General features: G+C 40.2%; 1 protein-coding gene across 5 annotated transcripts in view; it reads right to left on the bottom strand.

Moving 5' to 3' along the window:
• Positions 1-17,296, bottom strand: part of LOC122973413 (dachshund homolog 2-like) — a 133,530-nt gene that overhangs the window by 106,189 nt on the left and 10,045 nt on the right. For 4 of the 5 annotated variants that reach the window (XM_044340888.1, XM_044340885.1, XM_044340886.1 and 1 more), the window contains exon 3: positions 7,316-9,510. In XM_044340888.1, coding sequence (XP_044196823.1) covers positions 7,316-7,992 — 677 coding nt within the window. In that variant the 5' untranslated portion in view covers positions 7,993-9,510. The remainder of the gene's footprint in view (positions 1-7,315; positions 9,511-17,296) is intronic. The other variant, XM_044340887.1, reaches the window with a different exon arrangement.

Here is a 17,296-nt window from a genome sequence, read left to right as displayed (position 1 = left end):
CAGCTTTGGCGACCTCTACGTTGGGAACCAGCTCGCTACATAATAGATTAATCCAACGTGAAATCGTCAAACAATGGAGCTCACACATACAGGATTAGGAGGACTTCCAGAAATGTTAAGAGCATGATTCAGAAACCGATCAATACGACTAATAAAAAGTGTGTTTAAACAGTGTCTGATTGGTCACTGTCTGGTTGTTAACACATCTGAGCAGCCAACACACACACACACACACACACACACACACACTGAGACACTGCAGCACAGTGACCTCAGCTCCCCGCCGGCCAACGCTTTAACCTTTATCAATTAACCAACAGCACAAAGCGAAGCTGAAACCAGACACACACACATACACACACACACGAGAAAACCTGCAAAACACACAGCAACAGAAACAATACACACAAATATCAGCGAGACACAAATGACATGAACAACACACACACACACGAAAACGGGGCGTTTGCAGGCGAATATGAACACCAACACACACACACAAACAGATGTAACCCGACCCAGTGTGACAACTGATAGCTCTGTTTGTGCTTGCTAGACAGTCGCATACACACTCTCTCTCTCTCTCTCTCTCTCACACACACACACACACACACACACACACACACACACACAGACATACCTCAGCCAGTAGGCAAAACAACTGACCGAGTGTGTGTTTTACAAACCACTGTGCTCCATTAATAGAACTTAATGCTCCATGTAAAAGAATGAAAAACACTAAATTGATGAAAGGAGTTCATGCTGTGTGTGTTTGTGTGTGTGTGTTTATGTGTGTGTGTGTGTGTGTGTAGCCGCAATGCTTCACCAAACCAAAACGACTTTGCTCCCCCGTGTTGCAGACAATACGACCTCCATCATCAGTACGTGTATGTGTGTGTGTGTTTTGCTTTTTTCCTCCTGCATGAGTGTATGTGTGTGTGTGTGTGTGGGCTCTAACAGCCTGTCGTGATAAGGACAGCCCAGAATAACACTCCGACATCAGCAACCCTCCCTCCTGTCACTCACTATCGATTCTCTCTCTCACACTCACACACACACACACACACACACACACACAAAACAAGGAGGTGTCAAGGAAAGCAGAACACACTCAACTCTCCTCCTGCTCGACATTTGATAAAAAAATAACAGTTTATAAGTCAAACCTGTTAATTCGTGCGCAGAGAAATTAACACGTACGTTCAAGAGAAGCGTGTTTATACGAGGAGACGACAGGAAGTGGAATCAGTTCGTCCACCTTAATCTTAAATGTGAATATTTGCTGGTTTCTATGACAGTAAACTGAACATCTTTGGGTTGATAAGAGTGTGTTTGGTTCAGTTTCTTTTCACACATATAACAACTAGAAGCCACATCATTCACTCTGCTTACTGGTCGGACGTGTCTGTGGTGAGAGCGAGAAGGTAAACACACAGCTAGAAGCTCCAACCTGCTCAAGTATCAAAAAAAAAAAGCCACGTAATTCATCGCACCGGTCCGGGTCGGACCTCGGTTCATTCCTCGGCTGGCTGCTCGCTATTGTTGATCTAACTGAAGCGCACCTGGCTACGGGAGCCGTTTAGCTTAAACCTGCAGCCTTGTAGTCGGGTCAAATCAAGGTCACATCACATTCCCGACTACAAACCAACCACCACGAGAACCGGGACCAGAATATAAATCCCAGTAAAATAACATAAAAAGGAATAAAAAAGAAAAATGACAACTCAGATAAAAGATGAAGTAAAGGAGAGAAAGTGAGTCGAGAAAAGAGATTTAAAGGATTTAAACACTGACACGACCGCCTAGATAAAACATGTAGAAGAAGAAATTAATAAGGGGATGAAAATGGAAAGATCTTACCCACAGAAAGGTTAAGACTGGTTCTGACTATTGTAAACAAATCAACAAAAAATAATGTGAAACCTCAAGAAAATACTATAAAATACAGAATTTCCCTTCTTTTCATCCTGTTTCTCCTCACTTCTCCTTCGTCTCATGTCATATCTTCACTTCCTCTTTCTGTTTCTCCTCCTCTGCCTCCATCTTTCCTCTTTTTTTCCCTCTCCTGTTTCTCTGCTATCTCCTCCCTTTCTTCTCTTCTCCTCCTCCTCCTCCTCCTCTTCCTCCTCCTCCTCCTCTCTCTTCTGGTATCCCACCCACTGTGAGCGTGGGAGTCGCTTAATATTAGAGCATTATTCACAAATACGGTTAATAGTGAGTGTGTGTGTGTGTGTGTGTGTGTGTGTGTGTATTTGGACAGGCGAGTGTTTACAAGAAGCAGATTTGCAACGATAAATCATTCTTAACCCCCTGGATACAATTAAAGGATCATTCCACCATATTTAACTTACTGTATGACATGTATTAATTAAATGATTAAATAAGCATGAAGAGCAGTGTTATAAAAAGGTGAATTCTGTGTGTGTGTGTGTGTGTGTGTGTCAACACCAGTTAAGTAACCAGAGAATGATGTTCATGTTCATATTTCACATTCTGCACCTCACGATTTGCAATAACGTCAACACTCAGTACAAACGCAGGAAGTAGTGTGACCTTTAGCGAGCCAGAAAGACTTTTTGTCCCATGTGTCCCATGGATCTCTGACCATGATGTTCCTCAACTTTAACAAACCGACTGTTTAAGACGCCCAATCATAATCAGACCTTAACCTTAGCCCCAGTCACTGAAGTAACCATCAGTTCCTCTTTTAACTAGAGCTGCAACTAGTGATTAATCTGCATTACATTATTTTCATGGATTGTAGGGGAAAAAAAACGCCATTCACGCTAGTTTTGCTCGACAAACGATCCAAAACCTGAAGATTTTGGACAAACTTCCCATTCCACCGGATGAGAAAATGTGTCCAAACATTTGCTTGGTACTTTATGTTAAAGAAAAACAGCAGATCCTCATATCTAAAGGAGCTGGAACCATCAAATTTTTGGCTGTTTTTGCTTTAAAACGACTGAACAGATGAGTCGATTATCAAAAAAGTTGCAGATTAATTTACGGTTTATGGTTTCAGCTCTATCTCTAATCATCTGGATGATCTTTAACCAGTTTCCCCAAGTGGCAGTTGTTTCTAATCAAGGTAGCCGGTGAGGTTGCCATCTTTGTTTTGATTCAAAAACAGAGGCACATGCTTGGGAAAAGGGTTAAAAAAGTCTCTTATCATTAACCAAACTGATTATATTCTCGTCCAAATGGTTAAAAGAGTCGTTGAAGATGATTGAAAATGCTGTAAAATGACTTTCTGGGTTTTTTTAAACATCGCCGGGTTAATTATCTTTTAAATAAAATACATGAGACACACACCAAGGTATTTTAGAAATGATTTAAAGAGGGTTTTTGCAGAACGGCCCAATATCAACACTGCGTCTGTTGATAAGTTTTATACGTCAGCAGGCACAATGTCAAATTTGGAGAGAAATTCAAGGGACTGTGCACCACAAAAAAAAAAAAAAAAAAAAAAGAAAAGAAAAGAGTGCTGTTCTTCCAGAGCAAACAAAGATCAGGAATATTTTGTGACAGCAGGCAGTAAAAGGAGTGAACAGCCAACAAATCGGGGAGGAAAACTTCCAACATAAGAGCATGAGATAACGCAGATGGAAAAGGTCGGTAAATACATCCCGAAAACTTTTTTTTAATCAAACATGTCATCAGAGTTGCATAAAAAAAAAGTTTATTTACTCCTGCAAAAGTTGGAAGCATTTCTTCTCAAAGGGGACAAACAAGTGAGGTAAAAGTCCACGTCATCGGCTTATTGTTTATTTCTGCACGAGATAAGAAAGTTGTGTTAGCAATTTGACGAATCTTAAAGACGCTGAATCAAAAAAACAACAAATTCCTCTTATCTCATGCTCAGAAACACACAGAATAAACTTCTAGAGGGTCCTGATGTGTGATGAGATCTGAACTCGTCCGCTTTTAAAAAGGTCATTTAAAAAGCCTGCGGCACACACAGAGTTGATGTCATCTCCTTTTAAATAAACAAATTGTTTAATTTTCCAACTTTAGCCGGACGTACGGGAAGTTTTTCACTCCTTTTTTTTACATATCGAAGTAGAAAACAACATCAAGAGGGTTATAAATTAAAAAAAAACAAAAACATGTGCTGTAATATTGACAAAAATCGGCGCCAGAGGTACAAGTGGATGTAAGTGGTCGTTGCTTTTACACACACACACACACACACACACACACACACAGAAACACAAACACACACATGGTTACCGAGAAGACGAAGTATGCAGAATCCCAGTGGGAGTTTTCTTTCTTTCTCTTTCTTTTTTTTTTTTGGAGCTTTTAATTTTTCCTTTCTTTTCCCAGAGACTAACATCATGAGAGAGAGAGAGAGAGAGAGAGCATTAGTAAAGAGTGAGAGAGAGAGGCATTAGAGGAATGTCAATATGATTGGAGAGAGAGGGGGAGTGTGTGTTCGCTGTGCGTTCGACAACAATAGCTCTCCAGCCGTGTTGTTCCATGTGCATTCACATGATTCATTATTACCCCTGACATGTACCGCTGTGTGTATATATGTGTGTGTGTGTGTGTTTGTGAGAAAGGGAGAAGACAAGAAGACACACACACACACACAGAGTGATTGAGACGAAGAGACAGAGAAGAGAGAGAGAGAGAGAGGTGAAAGACGGAGGGGGATAAAGAAGGAGAGACAATTAGCCAGAGACAGAAATACACCATTGATGATGTGTGTGTGTGTCGAGATAGGGAGGGGGGGTGAGAGACTGAAGGGTGAGATTAGAGGGAGAAAGTGATAAAAAAAAGAGTCAAAAATAGCAAAAGACAAAATGAGAAAGTGATACAGAAACAGAAAAAGAGAAGGAGGCGGAAAAACAGGGACAGGAATGAAAATGTCACGCTTAATAAACTGTAGACTGTGTGTGTGTGTGTGTGTGTGTGTGTGTGTGGTCACCGAAAAAACACACACACACACACACACACACACAGAGGTCACTCTCCGACAATCCAGCGACTCCACGGCAACACAATACACTGTTAATTATTAGCTGACACTGAACAACTGCCACCTAAAAAACTATCACTTTCATCCTCAGAGAGACACTGCAGCCCTGACGTGAAACTCCAGGACCTTTCAAGGAGTTTCCAGAAATAAGTCCAAGCACTTCCATGAAGCTAAACCTCCTCCTCCTCTTCCTCCTCCTCCTCCTCCTCCCTGGTTTGTTGATGTTGTTTTTACAACAAATATGTCAAACTACTGCGTTTAATCATGTGAAGTGACTCATCTGTTTCAGGTTTTTTTAACACAAAAAAGGACCAAAGAATCCATCAATAAATGTTAAAATCTTGAAACAATGCCTCTGTGTTTTGGAGTAACTTATCTTTTATATGTTTTAAATATCAGCAGATCTTTCCTTGACTTTTTTTTCCGTCTGGAAACAAGCCTTCAATGAAAAGGAATTCAGTGACGGTGGAAGATATCAGAGAGATTTCATGCAACAAAAAAAAAAAAAAAAATGGAGCTTAAATGATGTTTTCTCATCAGGACAACAGAGCAAATATAAACAGATTCACTCTGGTCTGACGTCGAAGGATGCGAAGGTGTCCGGAGTTTCTATCTGTCTGTTGTGACACAGCTTGCTTTATTCTCACCTCAGTCAGGATGTTATCAGTTTGTTTGAGAGTTATGACGAATGCAAAGACTTTTCCCACAAAGAAACGAGACCTCTGCGCTTTTCAAAAACGCTCGTTTTACGCAAAAAAAAACACAAAACAAGTAAAGAAAATCCTTCTGTTAAATAATACTTTGCTTCAATCTCTCTCTGGTGCACGTAAAACACACTTTTTTGCATTTAAGCACTTTGACATCTGTGAAAAAGAAACAGAAATCTGCAACATTTAAGGGAATTAGAGACTTTTTTTTTTTATTCTAAACTGTCTCAGGAAATGTGTTTTTGCACACACAACAAAAAAAGCGAGTTTTCATGTAGAAGTGAAGCCTGAAACGAAGCTGTGACTGAAAGTTTGAGAGTTTTCCTTTTCAGATAAGATGATGTCAGCTCTCGTCTCAGGTCGGTTTTGTCTTTTTAACGTTAAAGATTTATAAAATAATGACATATTTACAGATGTGTTTCGCCTTTCTTTTCAAAATGGAGACTCACGGGGACGTCGCTTTGGTGTTTTTATTTAAAAAAAAAAAAGGTTAAACGGAAAAACGGTGAACGAGCAGGTGACAGGTAGACGTACAGCAGGTCTGCACACACACACACACACACACACACACACACACACACTCGCAGGCTGGCTGGTGAGACATAAAGTAATGGATTATGTGTATGAGAAGCTTTTCCATCACTAAAGTCAACAGAACAAAAGCTGCAGGTTGTTTGCTTTGTGTTTGTTTGCCGTCAGTGTCGCCGGTTTTTTGTTTTGTTTTTTTCTTTATTATTTTGCCAAAAACACCAAACTAATATTCATTTAGCAGCACAAACACACATCAAGCCTCCGCAGTCGACTTCAGGCAATATAAGTGAAATAAAGACTGATAACAAAACAGGAAAAAAATCAAGAAAAATAAAGTCAGTGAGCTTATAATAAATGTTTGCATGGATTTCATACAAATATCACCACAAAACTGTCATTTTCTGAAGGAAATATTACAAGAATATCATAGTGATGCAAGCAGAGATTAACTACCTCTAACTTAATAATAGGAACACTATTAAAATAGTACACAAATGTTGCCAGAATTCAACTCCCAGGAGAAATATTATCAGATTATTATACTGTTAACATGACCTAATGAGCCCATGTTGAAATCCTATTAAAAGAGTATATTATAGGGCTGTTTGGGTAAACTGTGACTCATTATAGGGCTCAATTGAGATCAAAATATATTAGAAAAGTCATTAAATGATCAATGATTATTAATGTCTCTTCGTCATCACAGTCATACTGTAAGTATCTGCTGTTAAATGACAGAAAATGAAACTTAAATCAGACATATTGCCTCTAAAACTATTACAGGAGCAGTAACAGATAGTATGAGTTGTTATTGAGTGTCTCAAACACACCTGAACAGCATTTAAAGATCATTAAAGTTGGAGCCACAGATTCACTTTAAATATCTGCTTAAAACTATAGAAACATTGATGGAAATGAAGCCTTTAATATTATAGAAATGTGTGTGTAAAGTCACTTTTATCCTCACAAACACACCGAGAAGTTCTTGAGAAATCTACTCAATCGACGCCGTCCTGTTCCACGATAGTTGTGGACACTTTTAAGGGGGGGGGAAACATCTTAAATAAGAAAAGTGATTAAAACATTCACCGACCTGGCGCTGGTGCAGTCCTGGTACAGCGTCTCGAAGTCCTTCCTGGAGATGAGCTTGCAGCGGTTCACGCCGGGCTGGATGGCGCCGAGCCCCCGCAGGACGCGCACCTGCTCCACGGTGCACACCACCGGCGAGATGTCCAGCCTCTTCAGCTTGGTGTAGACTGTGTGCAGCCCTCCCACCAGGTGCTTCAGGAAGAGGTCGAACACCTGCGGCAGGCAGATCAGCTCCTGGCCGTCCACGCTGAAACTGGCCACCTTCACGCCGTGCACCTCCACCAGCTTGCACTCGCTGCAAAGACCGGGACTGGAGGAGGTCTGCGCCAAGCCGGGAGAACCGGGGGTCAGGCCGGCTGTACTCAGCGAGCCGAGCCCGCCGAGCGGACCCAAAGCGGCACCGCCTCCGGACACCAGCGGGGCGGCGCCGCCGTTGCCCAAGCCGGCCAGCGCGCCTCCTGGTCCGGGTAGGAACGCGCTGAGCATGCTGCTGGTGAGCCGCGGAGACGGAGACAAGGAGTGCGAGTGAGAGTGGGAGTTGGAGTTGGTGTGCGCCGGGCTGGAGGTGCCGGTGGAGGCGACGGAGGTGAGGAGCGCGTCCGGTGCGGAGCGGTAGAGCGCGGCCGGAGTAGGGGCGCCCGAGCCCGGCGAGAGGAGCGGAGGAGAGCCGGGGAGTGACATGGAGGTGGTAGTGGTAGTGGTGGTGGTGGTGCTGGAAGAAGTGGAGAGTGGTGAAGGCGCACACACACTCTCTCCTTCTGTCTCTCCCGTCCACACACACTCACACACACACTTTCCTCAATCTCTTTCCAACTGGGAAAAACACTTGTGCCTCTTTTCTCCTTTTTTTTTTTTCCTCCCTCTGACTTTTTCCAAATTCTCTTTCTGTTTCTTCTCTTTCCTCCTCTTCTTCTTCTTCTCTCTATCCAGATTAGGCTCTCACTCTTGTTTTCCGTGCGTGGAAAGCGGACTGTCCGGTCTGTGCGTAAAAGCTACTGGATCGGACTCCAGGTCAGCCCCCCGTCCTGGACCCGCCTCCTTCCATACATGACCGACAGCCGACTGAGCCAATCACTGAAGACTCCCAGCAGGACTGAGGATATGATTGGTGAAGAGAGAGTGGGAGGACTTTATTACACCCCATTGATGTGTGTGAGTGTGTTTGTGTGTGCGAAGGGTATCGGTCAGATCTCTCGTTTTGCTGTTTCATAAACTTTCTCACGAGCTGCTTGATTCGCTTAAATGGGAAGTTTTTATTTTCCTTCATCCTCACTTTTTTCTTTTTTTTGGGGGGGGAAAGGGGGGCTCTGCAACCCCTTGCCCCGTGCACGCGCGCATGTGTGTGTGTGTGTATCCATGTGTGTGTGTGTGTCCAGTAATGGCTCACATGCGAGCTCTGGTGGCGAGAGGGACGCATGTTCTTCACACACTGACCGCTGATCAGTGAACAAGTGGTCATTTAAAAAAAAAAAAGAAGAAGAAGAAGAAGAAGTGAGGAAAGGAGGGATTAGATGGGAGGGAGGAAAGAAAGAAAGAGAGAGGGAAGGAAGTGAGGAAGGATGGAAATGAGGAAATGACACGAGGAGATAATTTATATGACAAAAGAAGAAGAAGAAGAAGAAGAAAGGGATTAAATGGGAAAAGAATAAGAAGAGAGATCATTGTGTAGCACCAGAGAGAATTAATTACTAGTGTGTGTGTGTGTGTGTGTGTGTGTGTGAGCGGTGAAATGGGATTGAGTGGTGTGGATTACAAACAGATGAGGTTTTATAATCCCATGTAATCTCATTACACAGGGAAACCCTGACTGACTGACTGAATGAATGAATGAATGAAAGAGAAAGTTGACTGAGTTTAACATTCAAGTTAGTGTCATAAAGCTTCACAGTCGTGTCTAATTCACTTCTGCTTCACGTAAAGGTACAAATTCTCGGTTTTTCCTGGTAATATTAAAGGACAAGTTCACAGTTTTCCAAGTCTGTTGTAAAACAACGGTCAGGTGCCCATATTTACAATAAAACCAGTTTGCTTACTGTAATCATTCCTCCTCTTCATACTGGACATTAATACAATGCAAGTGATGCGGGACAAAATCTACAGTCCTCGTTTTAAGAAGAAATATTTAAAAGTTTATCTGAAATGAGGCAAGTTGATATCTTCCAGATGCAGAGTGAGGGTGCACGGAGATGGGAAATAAGTCTAGAGAGACGAGAACATGAAGAACAACTTCATCAGGGTCGTCATAAAACACATTACAAACACCACTGACAACCAATCATATACATCCAGACACATATCAGCCAATGGGGCGTCTACAGAGATGGTTTGGATGTATGGTCATGTGGTTTCAGGCCAATCGTTGACCAAGAAGGGACATGGGTGACGCCATATTTGGTCCATTAACCAGAAAGGTGCGACTACAGGGTGGTATTTGAGGTTTTTGTTCATCCAAAAAGTTGATATCTTCCAAAATTATAATGTTTTTAGTATAAAACTTCCCTGTTGAGCTGCAGTGGAAGGATGTTCATTGAATTTTGTAATAAAACGACTTTGTAGAATAGGTAATTACTCCATAAAGCACCACTTTTGTATGTAGAATCTATGATCCACACATTTATTAAGGTGGACGGATGATGCTTTTGTGATTTTCTGTTATTTTTATGCTGTTATGATGTCGGATATCGATGTTAAACATGATAAACAAGTTCCAAAACTTGAGATTAAAGTCTGTAGAAATGCTTCCTGCAGGTCAAAAGCTGCACTGAACGCTTCGTTTGCAACATCTTTTTCTACTTTTCCAACGTCAGAGAGTCACGTGATTGGTTGCTAAGGTTGTTGCTAAGGTTTTCCCATGTGTTGTCGTTGCATATTTCGGGGTCCTTGAAAAAAACAGGAGCTAAAACGGCCTGTTTGAGACAGAGACTGAACCGAGTGAGATTAAAGAGCCAGTTTAAGATAAATAAATAGTTTTTTTTTAGCAGTAAACAATGCAAAAAACATTCCCATACAGCCCCAGAATATAAATATAGACCTTTAAATGTGCATGAATCGTCCCCTTTAAAGGCAGCAAAAGTTGGTCCCAGGCTTACTAAAACGAGAACAAACTGCTGTGTCTGTTAAAGAGCCGTCTATGTATCTGCTACTATTATGATATTGGTTGTTTTAGTCATTTTAGCCTCTCAACTGTGAGAATTTGAGGCTTTTCTGTGTCATAAATGACAGTAAACTGAACATCTTTGGATTAAGAAGGTAGAACAAGACATTTGAAGACGTTACCATGACCATTTCTGATATTTTATAGACAATAAATGAAAAAATAATCATCAGATTCATTGATAAATAAAAAAGGTTGTTAGCTGCAGCCTTGGTCTGTTGTTTGTGTCATTACTACTCAATGATAAGAGCATCTTTCCTTGCTGGAGAGGAGACAGGTGAAGGGGGGGAAAAAAAAGGAGGTCAAGGAGATATGAAAAGGTGAGAAAGTGGCAAAAGCAAAGGTAAGACAAAGTAAGAAAGAGTAGAAAAGGATAAAGAGATGGAGGGAGGAGAGTCACAGAGACATGAGGGCAATAATTTGTCTCTCAGGGCTAATAATGATCAAACTGATGCCGGACTCGGAGAGAAAGACGAAGAGGGAGACAGAGAGAGATGAGGTCTTAGTGGAGGTGAATATCTCTCAGCGGGGTTATAATGACCGATATGAACTTGGGAGTTGGACTTTGGGATGAGAGAGCGAGAAAAAGAGGAAGAGGAGCAAACAGAGAGAGAGAGAGAGATGAGGGGGGGGTAAAAAAAAGAGGGAGGAAGAGGTGACAAGAGAGGGAGAGAGGACAGAAGTGGAAAAACTTGTCTGCAGAATCCCCCCGAGAGGAAGAGTCCGATGTTCTACACAAAAGGCCATTTTGCTTTCTTTTTTTTTTCAACCCATTAAATAACTCAACCTGCCACATGTCGGTACAGTTTTTCTCTCCGGGGGGTAAAAAGACGGACAGAAACTTACCAGCATGATGAGACTTAGTTTCACGCGACGATATTCCTCCAGAAATGTTCGTTTTGCAACATTGTGCTTTCAAAATAAGTTGAAAAGTATACTGAAACAGTTTGAAGGTTTATCAAAGAGACGCTGTTGAAGCTGCTGCAAAACTTTTAATGTGAGAGAAAAATAATGGTTCAGAAAGTGACTCAAAACTAAAAACTCAGCAATTTCCCAACACTTAAGTTAATTCTATTTCAAATGTATTAATACTTAATCACGTTGCTTTGTTTCAGCGCAGTCTTTAGGTTGCTTTTCCATCATCCTTCATGGACTAAAAGATAATTATTGATTGCGAGGGGCACGAGGTTTAACTTTCCTCGGGACATTTTTTTGTCAGACTGCCAAAAATAATTGTGTACGTGCGCTCGTTCTCTATCGCTCGCTTTTTCTCTTTCATAAGACACACGTCTGCACACACACACACACACACACACACACACATATATACACACACACACACACATAAAGAGCCTGAGTCTGCAAAATGTTACTGTACTGAATCTGCATTTCCTGACTTGCCTGAAACCGGACTTGTGTCATGATTTTTTCCCTGATTTCTACATTTTATTCTATTTATAGACTACTTAACTATACATCTGAGACCTAAATTAATTAATATGTAAAAATAGCATTTGATAGACTGTCACAATAAGGTTTTCTGTGCTGACAGTCACAAACAAATCAGTTGGACAAGCTGCGGCTAATTTAGCTTATGAGTAATGTTCATGTCTTGATGACACATGCATGTAAAAGGGGAGAGATGGCATTAAATAGTTAATATTTCTCTCACTCATTTCAAAGTTTAATGTTTGTATTGATTACAGAACATCTTATTAACTAAACTCAACTGTTACTGACACTTTGGTTCCTCTTTTTTTTTTTTAAAAAAAAGGACCAGATGTTTTAATTTGCTTTTGGGAGGAATTTTACCAACAGTAATAAAGTTGTTTAATTAAAACAGCAGGTCTGAACAACAATCACAAATTAGCGAATACCACCTAATGCTTGAACACCACCACTACTGCTGCTAGGCAACAATGTGTACAGCTTGAAGTTGAGGGTTGCCAGATCATCAGGTCGAGTATCCTCCACATCCTGCTCTTTCACTCTTTCTCATAATAGCAATATTATATTATAATAACAATATATTATATATAATAGCATAATAGTGATAATAGTTGTTTTTTTTTGCAGAAAACACAGAAACCTGGCAACTCTGCAGAGATCTGGTTAATATTACATGGAGTTAGATTGTTTGAGATAAAAGTATTGATAGGGACAATCCAGCAACATGTCCAAACCTAAATCTACACCCATGATTGATTGATCATTTGTAAAAAAAAATAAATAAATAAATAAATAAAAAGTTGTCTGAGCACTTGTAGAGGAGATTATGATTGTGCTTGTGAACAATAAGTGAATTTCCATCCAGCTGTTTTTATTTGAATTGCGCATCAAAGAATCTGAATGGAAACGCAGAAAATGTGAAAAAAACAACCCTCAAAGTATCACAAATTAGTTTTTTTGCTTTGGTGAAGTAGAAAAGTTGCTGCATTGATAAAAGCAAAATGTGACAAACTGCAATGGAAACAGATTTGTCGAATAAATTATGACGTACGTGAAGCATGTTTCCGCTCCACTGAAGAAATACATTAAACTAACATAAATGTTATATTTCCATCATGTTTTCTATGTTATTTTTCACAGTTTGAGGTTTGACTGCTGCTCTTTTAGTGACATCATCTTGTTGCACCTGCTTCTTCTGAAATGGTTCAATGGCACCAACTGGAAAAATAGCACCGCAGCTGTTTTTGAATTTTTTTTTGCTGATATTCTAAAAATATGATTAAAATTTTGTTTTGTATGGAAACCTAGATAGTGATAGAGGTCTTAACAGGCTCACTTGGTTCCACGTGAACCAATACGTATTGTGTCATCATCATCAGCGGAGAGGTGCAAGAAAAACGATATTTCGTTAGCTGCAAGTTAGGAAACGTTAGCATGCTGACGTTAGCATTCAGGTTAAAGCGTAGCAAGTGTTTTTCTCTCTTCTTGTTATCATTTGGACAGGTGTCCTCGATAAGGTTAGCATGATAGCGCTACAACAAGACTGTGAAGTGTCCAAAGCTTCTTTAAAAGCAGCATTGTTTTAACAGTCAAGAGCTAGACATGACTAGCTAGCATATTTGTCATCATTTCATTTGATCTGTTTTGTGCAAAGTTGGATCATACTGACTGCAGAGTATCCAAAGAATTATGGTTCACTTTTAACTGTCAACAAGTAAAATAAGAGGACTAACCAGCATTTAGCATTTTAGCATTTCATTAAGCTAACGGGGAAAAAGCAACGGCGTCATACTGGCGGAGAGAAACGTTCACACGGATATCAGTAGCTTGCTTGTTGCTTAGTCATCATATTGAAGAATTCAGTGGGGAGGTGCTTTATTGGAGCAATTCAGTGTTTTCATGGAAATTACACGACGTAATGTTGAAATCTTTGTTTTTGCTTTCACCGTTCAAACATCCAGCATGGTGTTCCTCTCCCACTGTTATCTCTGTTTATCACTCTTTCCTCCTGAAAACCACATAAGCGACAGCAGGGAGGGGAAATAATGTCATTTATCAATGAAGAGAAACTCCCAGGGTGGCTGTAGGATGTACAGTGTCACTTGACAATGATGTATGTTTGAGGAAAGTTACCTGGACTCTGACTGAACTAAAGGAGGTAACAGTAAAGTTTGACAATGATGTATAAATAGAGTGATTGGGTTTATTGTGGATTAAGAAACATGTTTCTCTTAGCTTACTTTTAGTCGGTGAAGCTAAAACTAAATCACATTTCTCATAATGACAGAATAAATGAAGGTTTTCTGCTGTGGCTGGCCGTGGTTCAGCGAGTGATTTTCTCCATTTTAGCCAATCACTTCATCCTGTTTTTGATTACAAGTGATTTCTATCAAGTCAGCTGATAATCTTCTACATTGGGAACTAAAGCTCCATTATAATGATTGTTATCATAAGTCTTTGTGAATGTTTCAGCCTCCTTGTCTCACAAACAGTGAGGGAGAAAAAAAAAAGGCTCCTCAAGTAAAAAACTTTGGATTTTTGAGATTTTTTTACTGATGCTTTAGAAACCCAAGAGCATAAAAAGCAGAAGACAAATATCCATTGTTTCTACTATATATATATATATATCTGCTGAGACTGTCCACACCAGGAAAACAGCAGCATTGGTAATTTATTTAAAAACTTCCAAATAAGGGGTGCAGGTTGTTGCCTTTAACGCTCTGGAAACATCCGCCGATACCTAAAGCGAACGCTAGCTTAATGGGAACACCTGGAGAGAGCAGCAGGTGAGCCAACCGTCAATCACAGCTGTCAATCAACGCCCACACGGCAGACATCAAAGTTACTACAAGTCTTTAACGGAGCAATTATTTTTCAAAATGACCACCAGCACGCTTATTAGAGGGCTTAAATTTAGCAAGTGAGACCATAATGACTGGTGGAAAAAAAAAAATGATTGACTTTCTAGAGAGAAGTTGACACTTTGTGAACGGGAGTCGGTCGGAGCATCTACTGGCCGTCGTTGGTATCGCACTTTAACTTCCACACTGGCGTCACCCTCAAGCCGCTTGGTGAAAGGCCGCGATTTGTGGCTGCAAAACACTCACGTTCATGGGACGTACGGAGGAAAGAAAGGGGAAATAGAAAGATAAGATAAGGAAAGGGAAATAGAGAAAGAAAATGATTGAAAAAGGGAAGAAAAACAATAGAAAGAAAATAAAAATAGAGGGAATAAAAAGAATAAAAACTACTAAAAAACAGAGAAAAGAGAGTAAGAGGGAGAATATTTTAGACTCAAGTGTTAGGTGACATTGGTCTGCAGGCTTTTTATAATTTTCTTTTTTTTTTTATCCACTTTGGGACAAAAACATGAATGAGAAAGAGCCGCAGGCTGTGTGAGTGTGTGTGTCTTTTGAAACTCTTGTGTCACACACACACACACACACACACACACACACACACACACACACACACTGCCGCTGTATCTGAGCCATCACTAGAGGCCATCAGGATTTATTTAGCTTTTATTTATACAAGCTTAAAGTCAAACCATCCATCTCACACTCAATAGCCCCCAGCTTTCATTACAGTGTGTGTGTGTGTGTGTGTGTGTGTGTGTGTGTGTGTGTGTGTGTGTGTGTGCGGGCAGCAGATGACATTGCGTGCATGTAAGCAAGTTTGTGTTTGTGATGATATACAGTAATTCTGAAATGACGTGTGTGTGTGTCTGTGTGTCTGTGTGTCTTTTCCCATCATCCTCGCTACCTCCAGCGATGATGTTGACGACGGCGGCGCAAGTTGTGTTCTTTAATAATCTAATTCAATAACACAATTACTAAGTGTCAAACTGCAGATCGAGCGTCTCGAGGCTGGACGGAGTGACGGCGCCGCTTCGTTTCCACACAAGGAGCTTTTCTTTCTTTTTCTTTTTTTTTTTTTTTTTTAACAATCATCAGCTTAATTACAACTCAATAGACACACCAAATACTCAATACTCTTGTTTAATGCTCACATGAGGTGGAAAATAGTTTTATCGATAGTAATGTAATTTGTGATTTAATAATTTTGTTCCTTACGGTGAAATATCATGAGAAAGATCACATTTATGAGATGATCAGTTCAGTATATCATCACCACAGAGAATACTATATTGTGTTTGGTTAGAGAGTGTACATTATTTCCAGATAACTGCGCTGTTTTTCATCTGCTATTAAGCTATCGTTCTGCTATATTTATACCAAATCTAACAATGATAGATAGTGTCTAAACAATGTTTCCATTTAAAAATGTATTGCTCCAAATATAAATAACAAGACTAAGAGTCTACAGCCATGCTAGCTGCTCTGTGAGGCTATATGTGAGGCACAGTGGTGCTTTGAGCTAAATGCTAATGCTAGCATGCAAATTAGCATAGTGTGTTAGCATGCTGACATTTCCTAACTTACAGTAAACACATAGTGCAGCCGAGACTGGTGGGACTGTCATTGGTTTTGCAAGTATTTAGTCATAAAGCATTATTGGACAAATCTAAATTTTGACCTGATAATGGCGCTCACTGAAAGTTCAGGGATCATCAGGTCATTGTTCAGGTGAGGTGTTACTTCCTGCTTCGGCATTTCAGCCTGTCGCACCTCCATCGGTGCCCTGAGGTCAGTTGAAGGGTCGTCAGCTGGAAACCACCAATCACCGATGTTTCACCCCCTATTCCAGTTATATGTAGAGCAATGCCTTCAGTGGAATGGCTAAAAACTCTATTGTGGATTAAACCTTGCTTAAATTAAAGAAATTGAATTATTCATACACTATATATTTATAGATTATATATAGATTGATTTATGCAACACAAAACAGACTAAAACTGATCAAATTGTCAAAGTTTCAACAACTGCTATTGCGCTAAATGATGGCTGAGATGATGAACTAAATCTAACCAACTGGGCTTAAATTGAGAGTGCAAAGCCCAGTCGTCCAGTGCCAAAGTTTTGTATTGTGAATTTTATGTAGCGAGGTGGAAATAAGGGTGTGGAGATTGAAACTCATCCAACTATCGTGTTGAATTGGAGTTCACAACCAGTCACAATCCAACAGTTCATTTTTGTAACCTTAACCAAGTGTTTTTGTTGCCTAACCAAACCATAACCATAGAACATTTCCCATAAAAACAATCTTTTTTAAAACATTATTGACACAGTTGTCATGCACAGAAATCACTTTACAAACGTTGGTATTGGATATTTAAAAAAACTTTTTTTTGTTGAATGTAATTAAGGGTTTTGCAGAATCATCCAATATCCAATGTTCTGTTTGGCAATTGGGTTGTAGTACTAATTTATGTCTGACCTTTACTGTGGACCATATTATGGATATCTCTTACGTATATAT

This window comes from Thunnus albacares, chromosome 22 (genome assembly GCF_914725855.1).
Source record: "Thunnus albacares chromosome 22, fThuAlb1.1, whole genome shotgun sequence".
Taxonomy (NCBI): domain Eukaryota; kingdom Metazoa; phylum Chordata; class Actinopteri; order Scombriformes; family Scombridae; genus Thunnus; species Thunnus albacares.
Note: the sequence above shows the minus strand (reverse complement) of the source record. Positions and strands in the feature narration are given on the sequence as shown.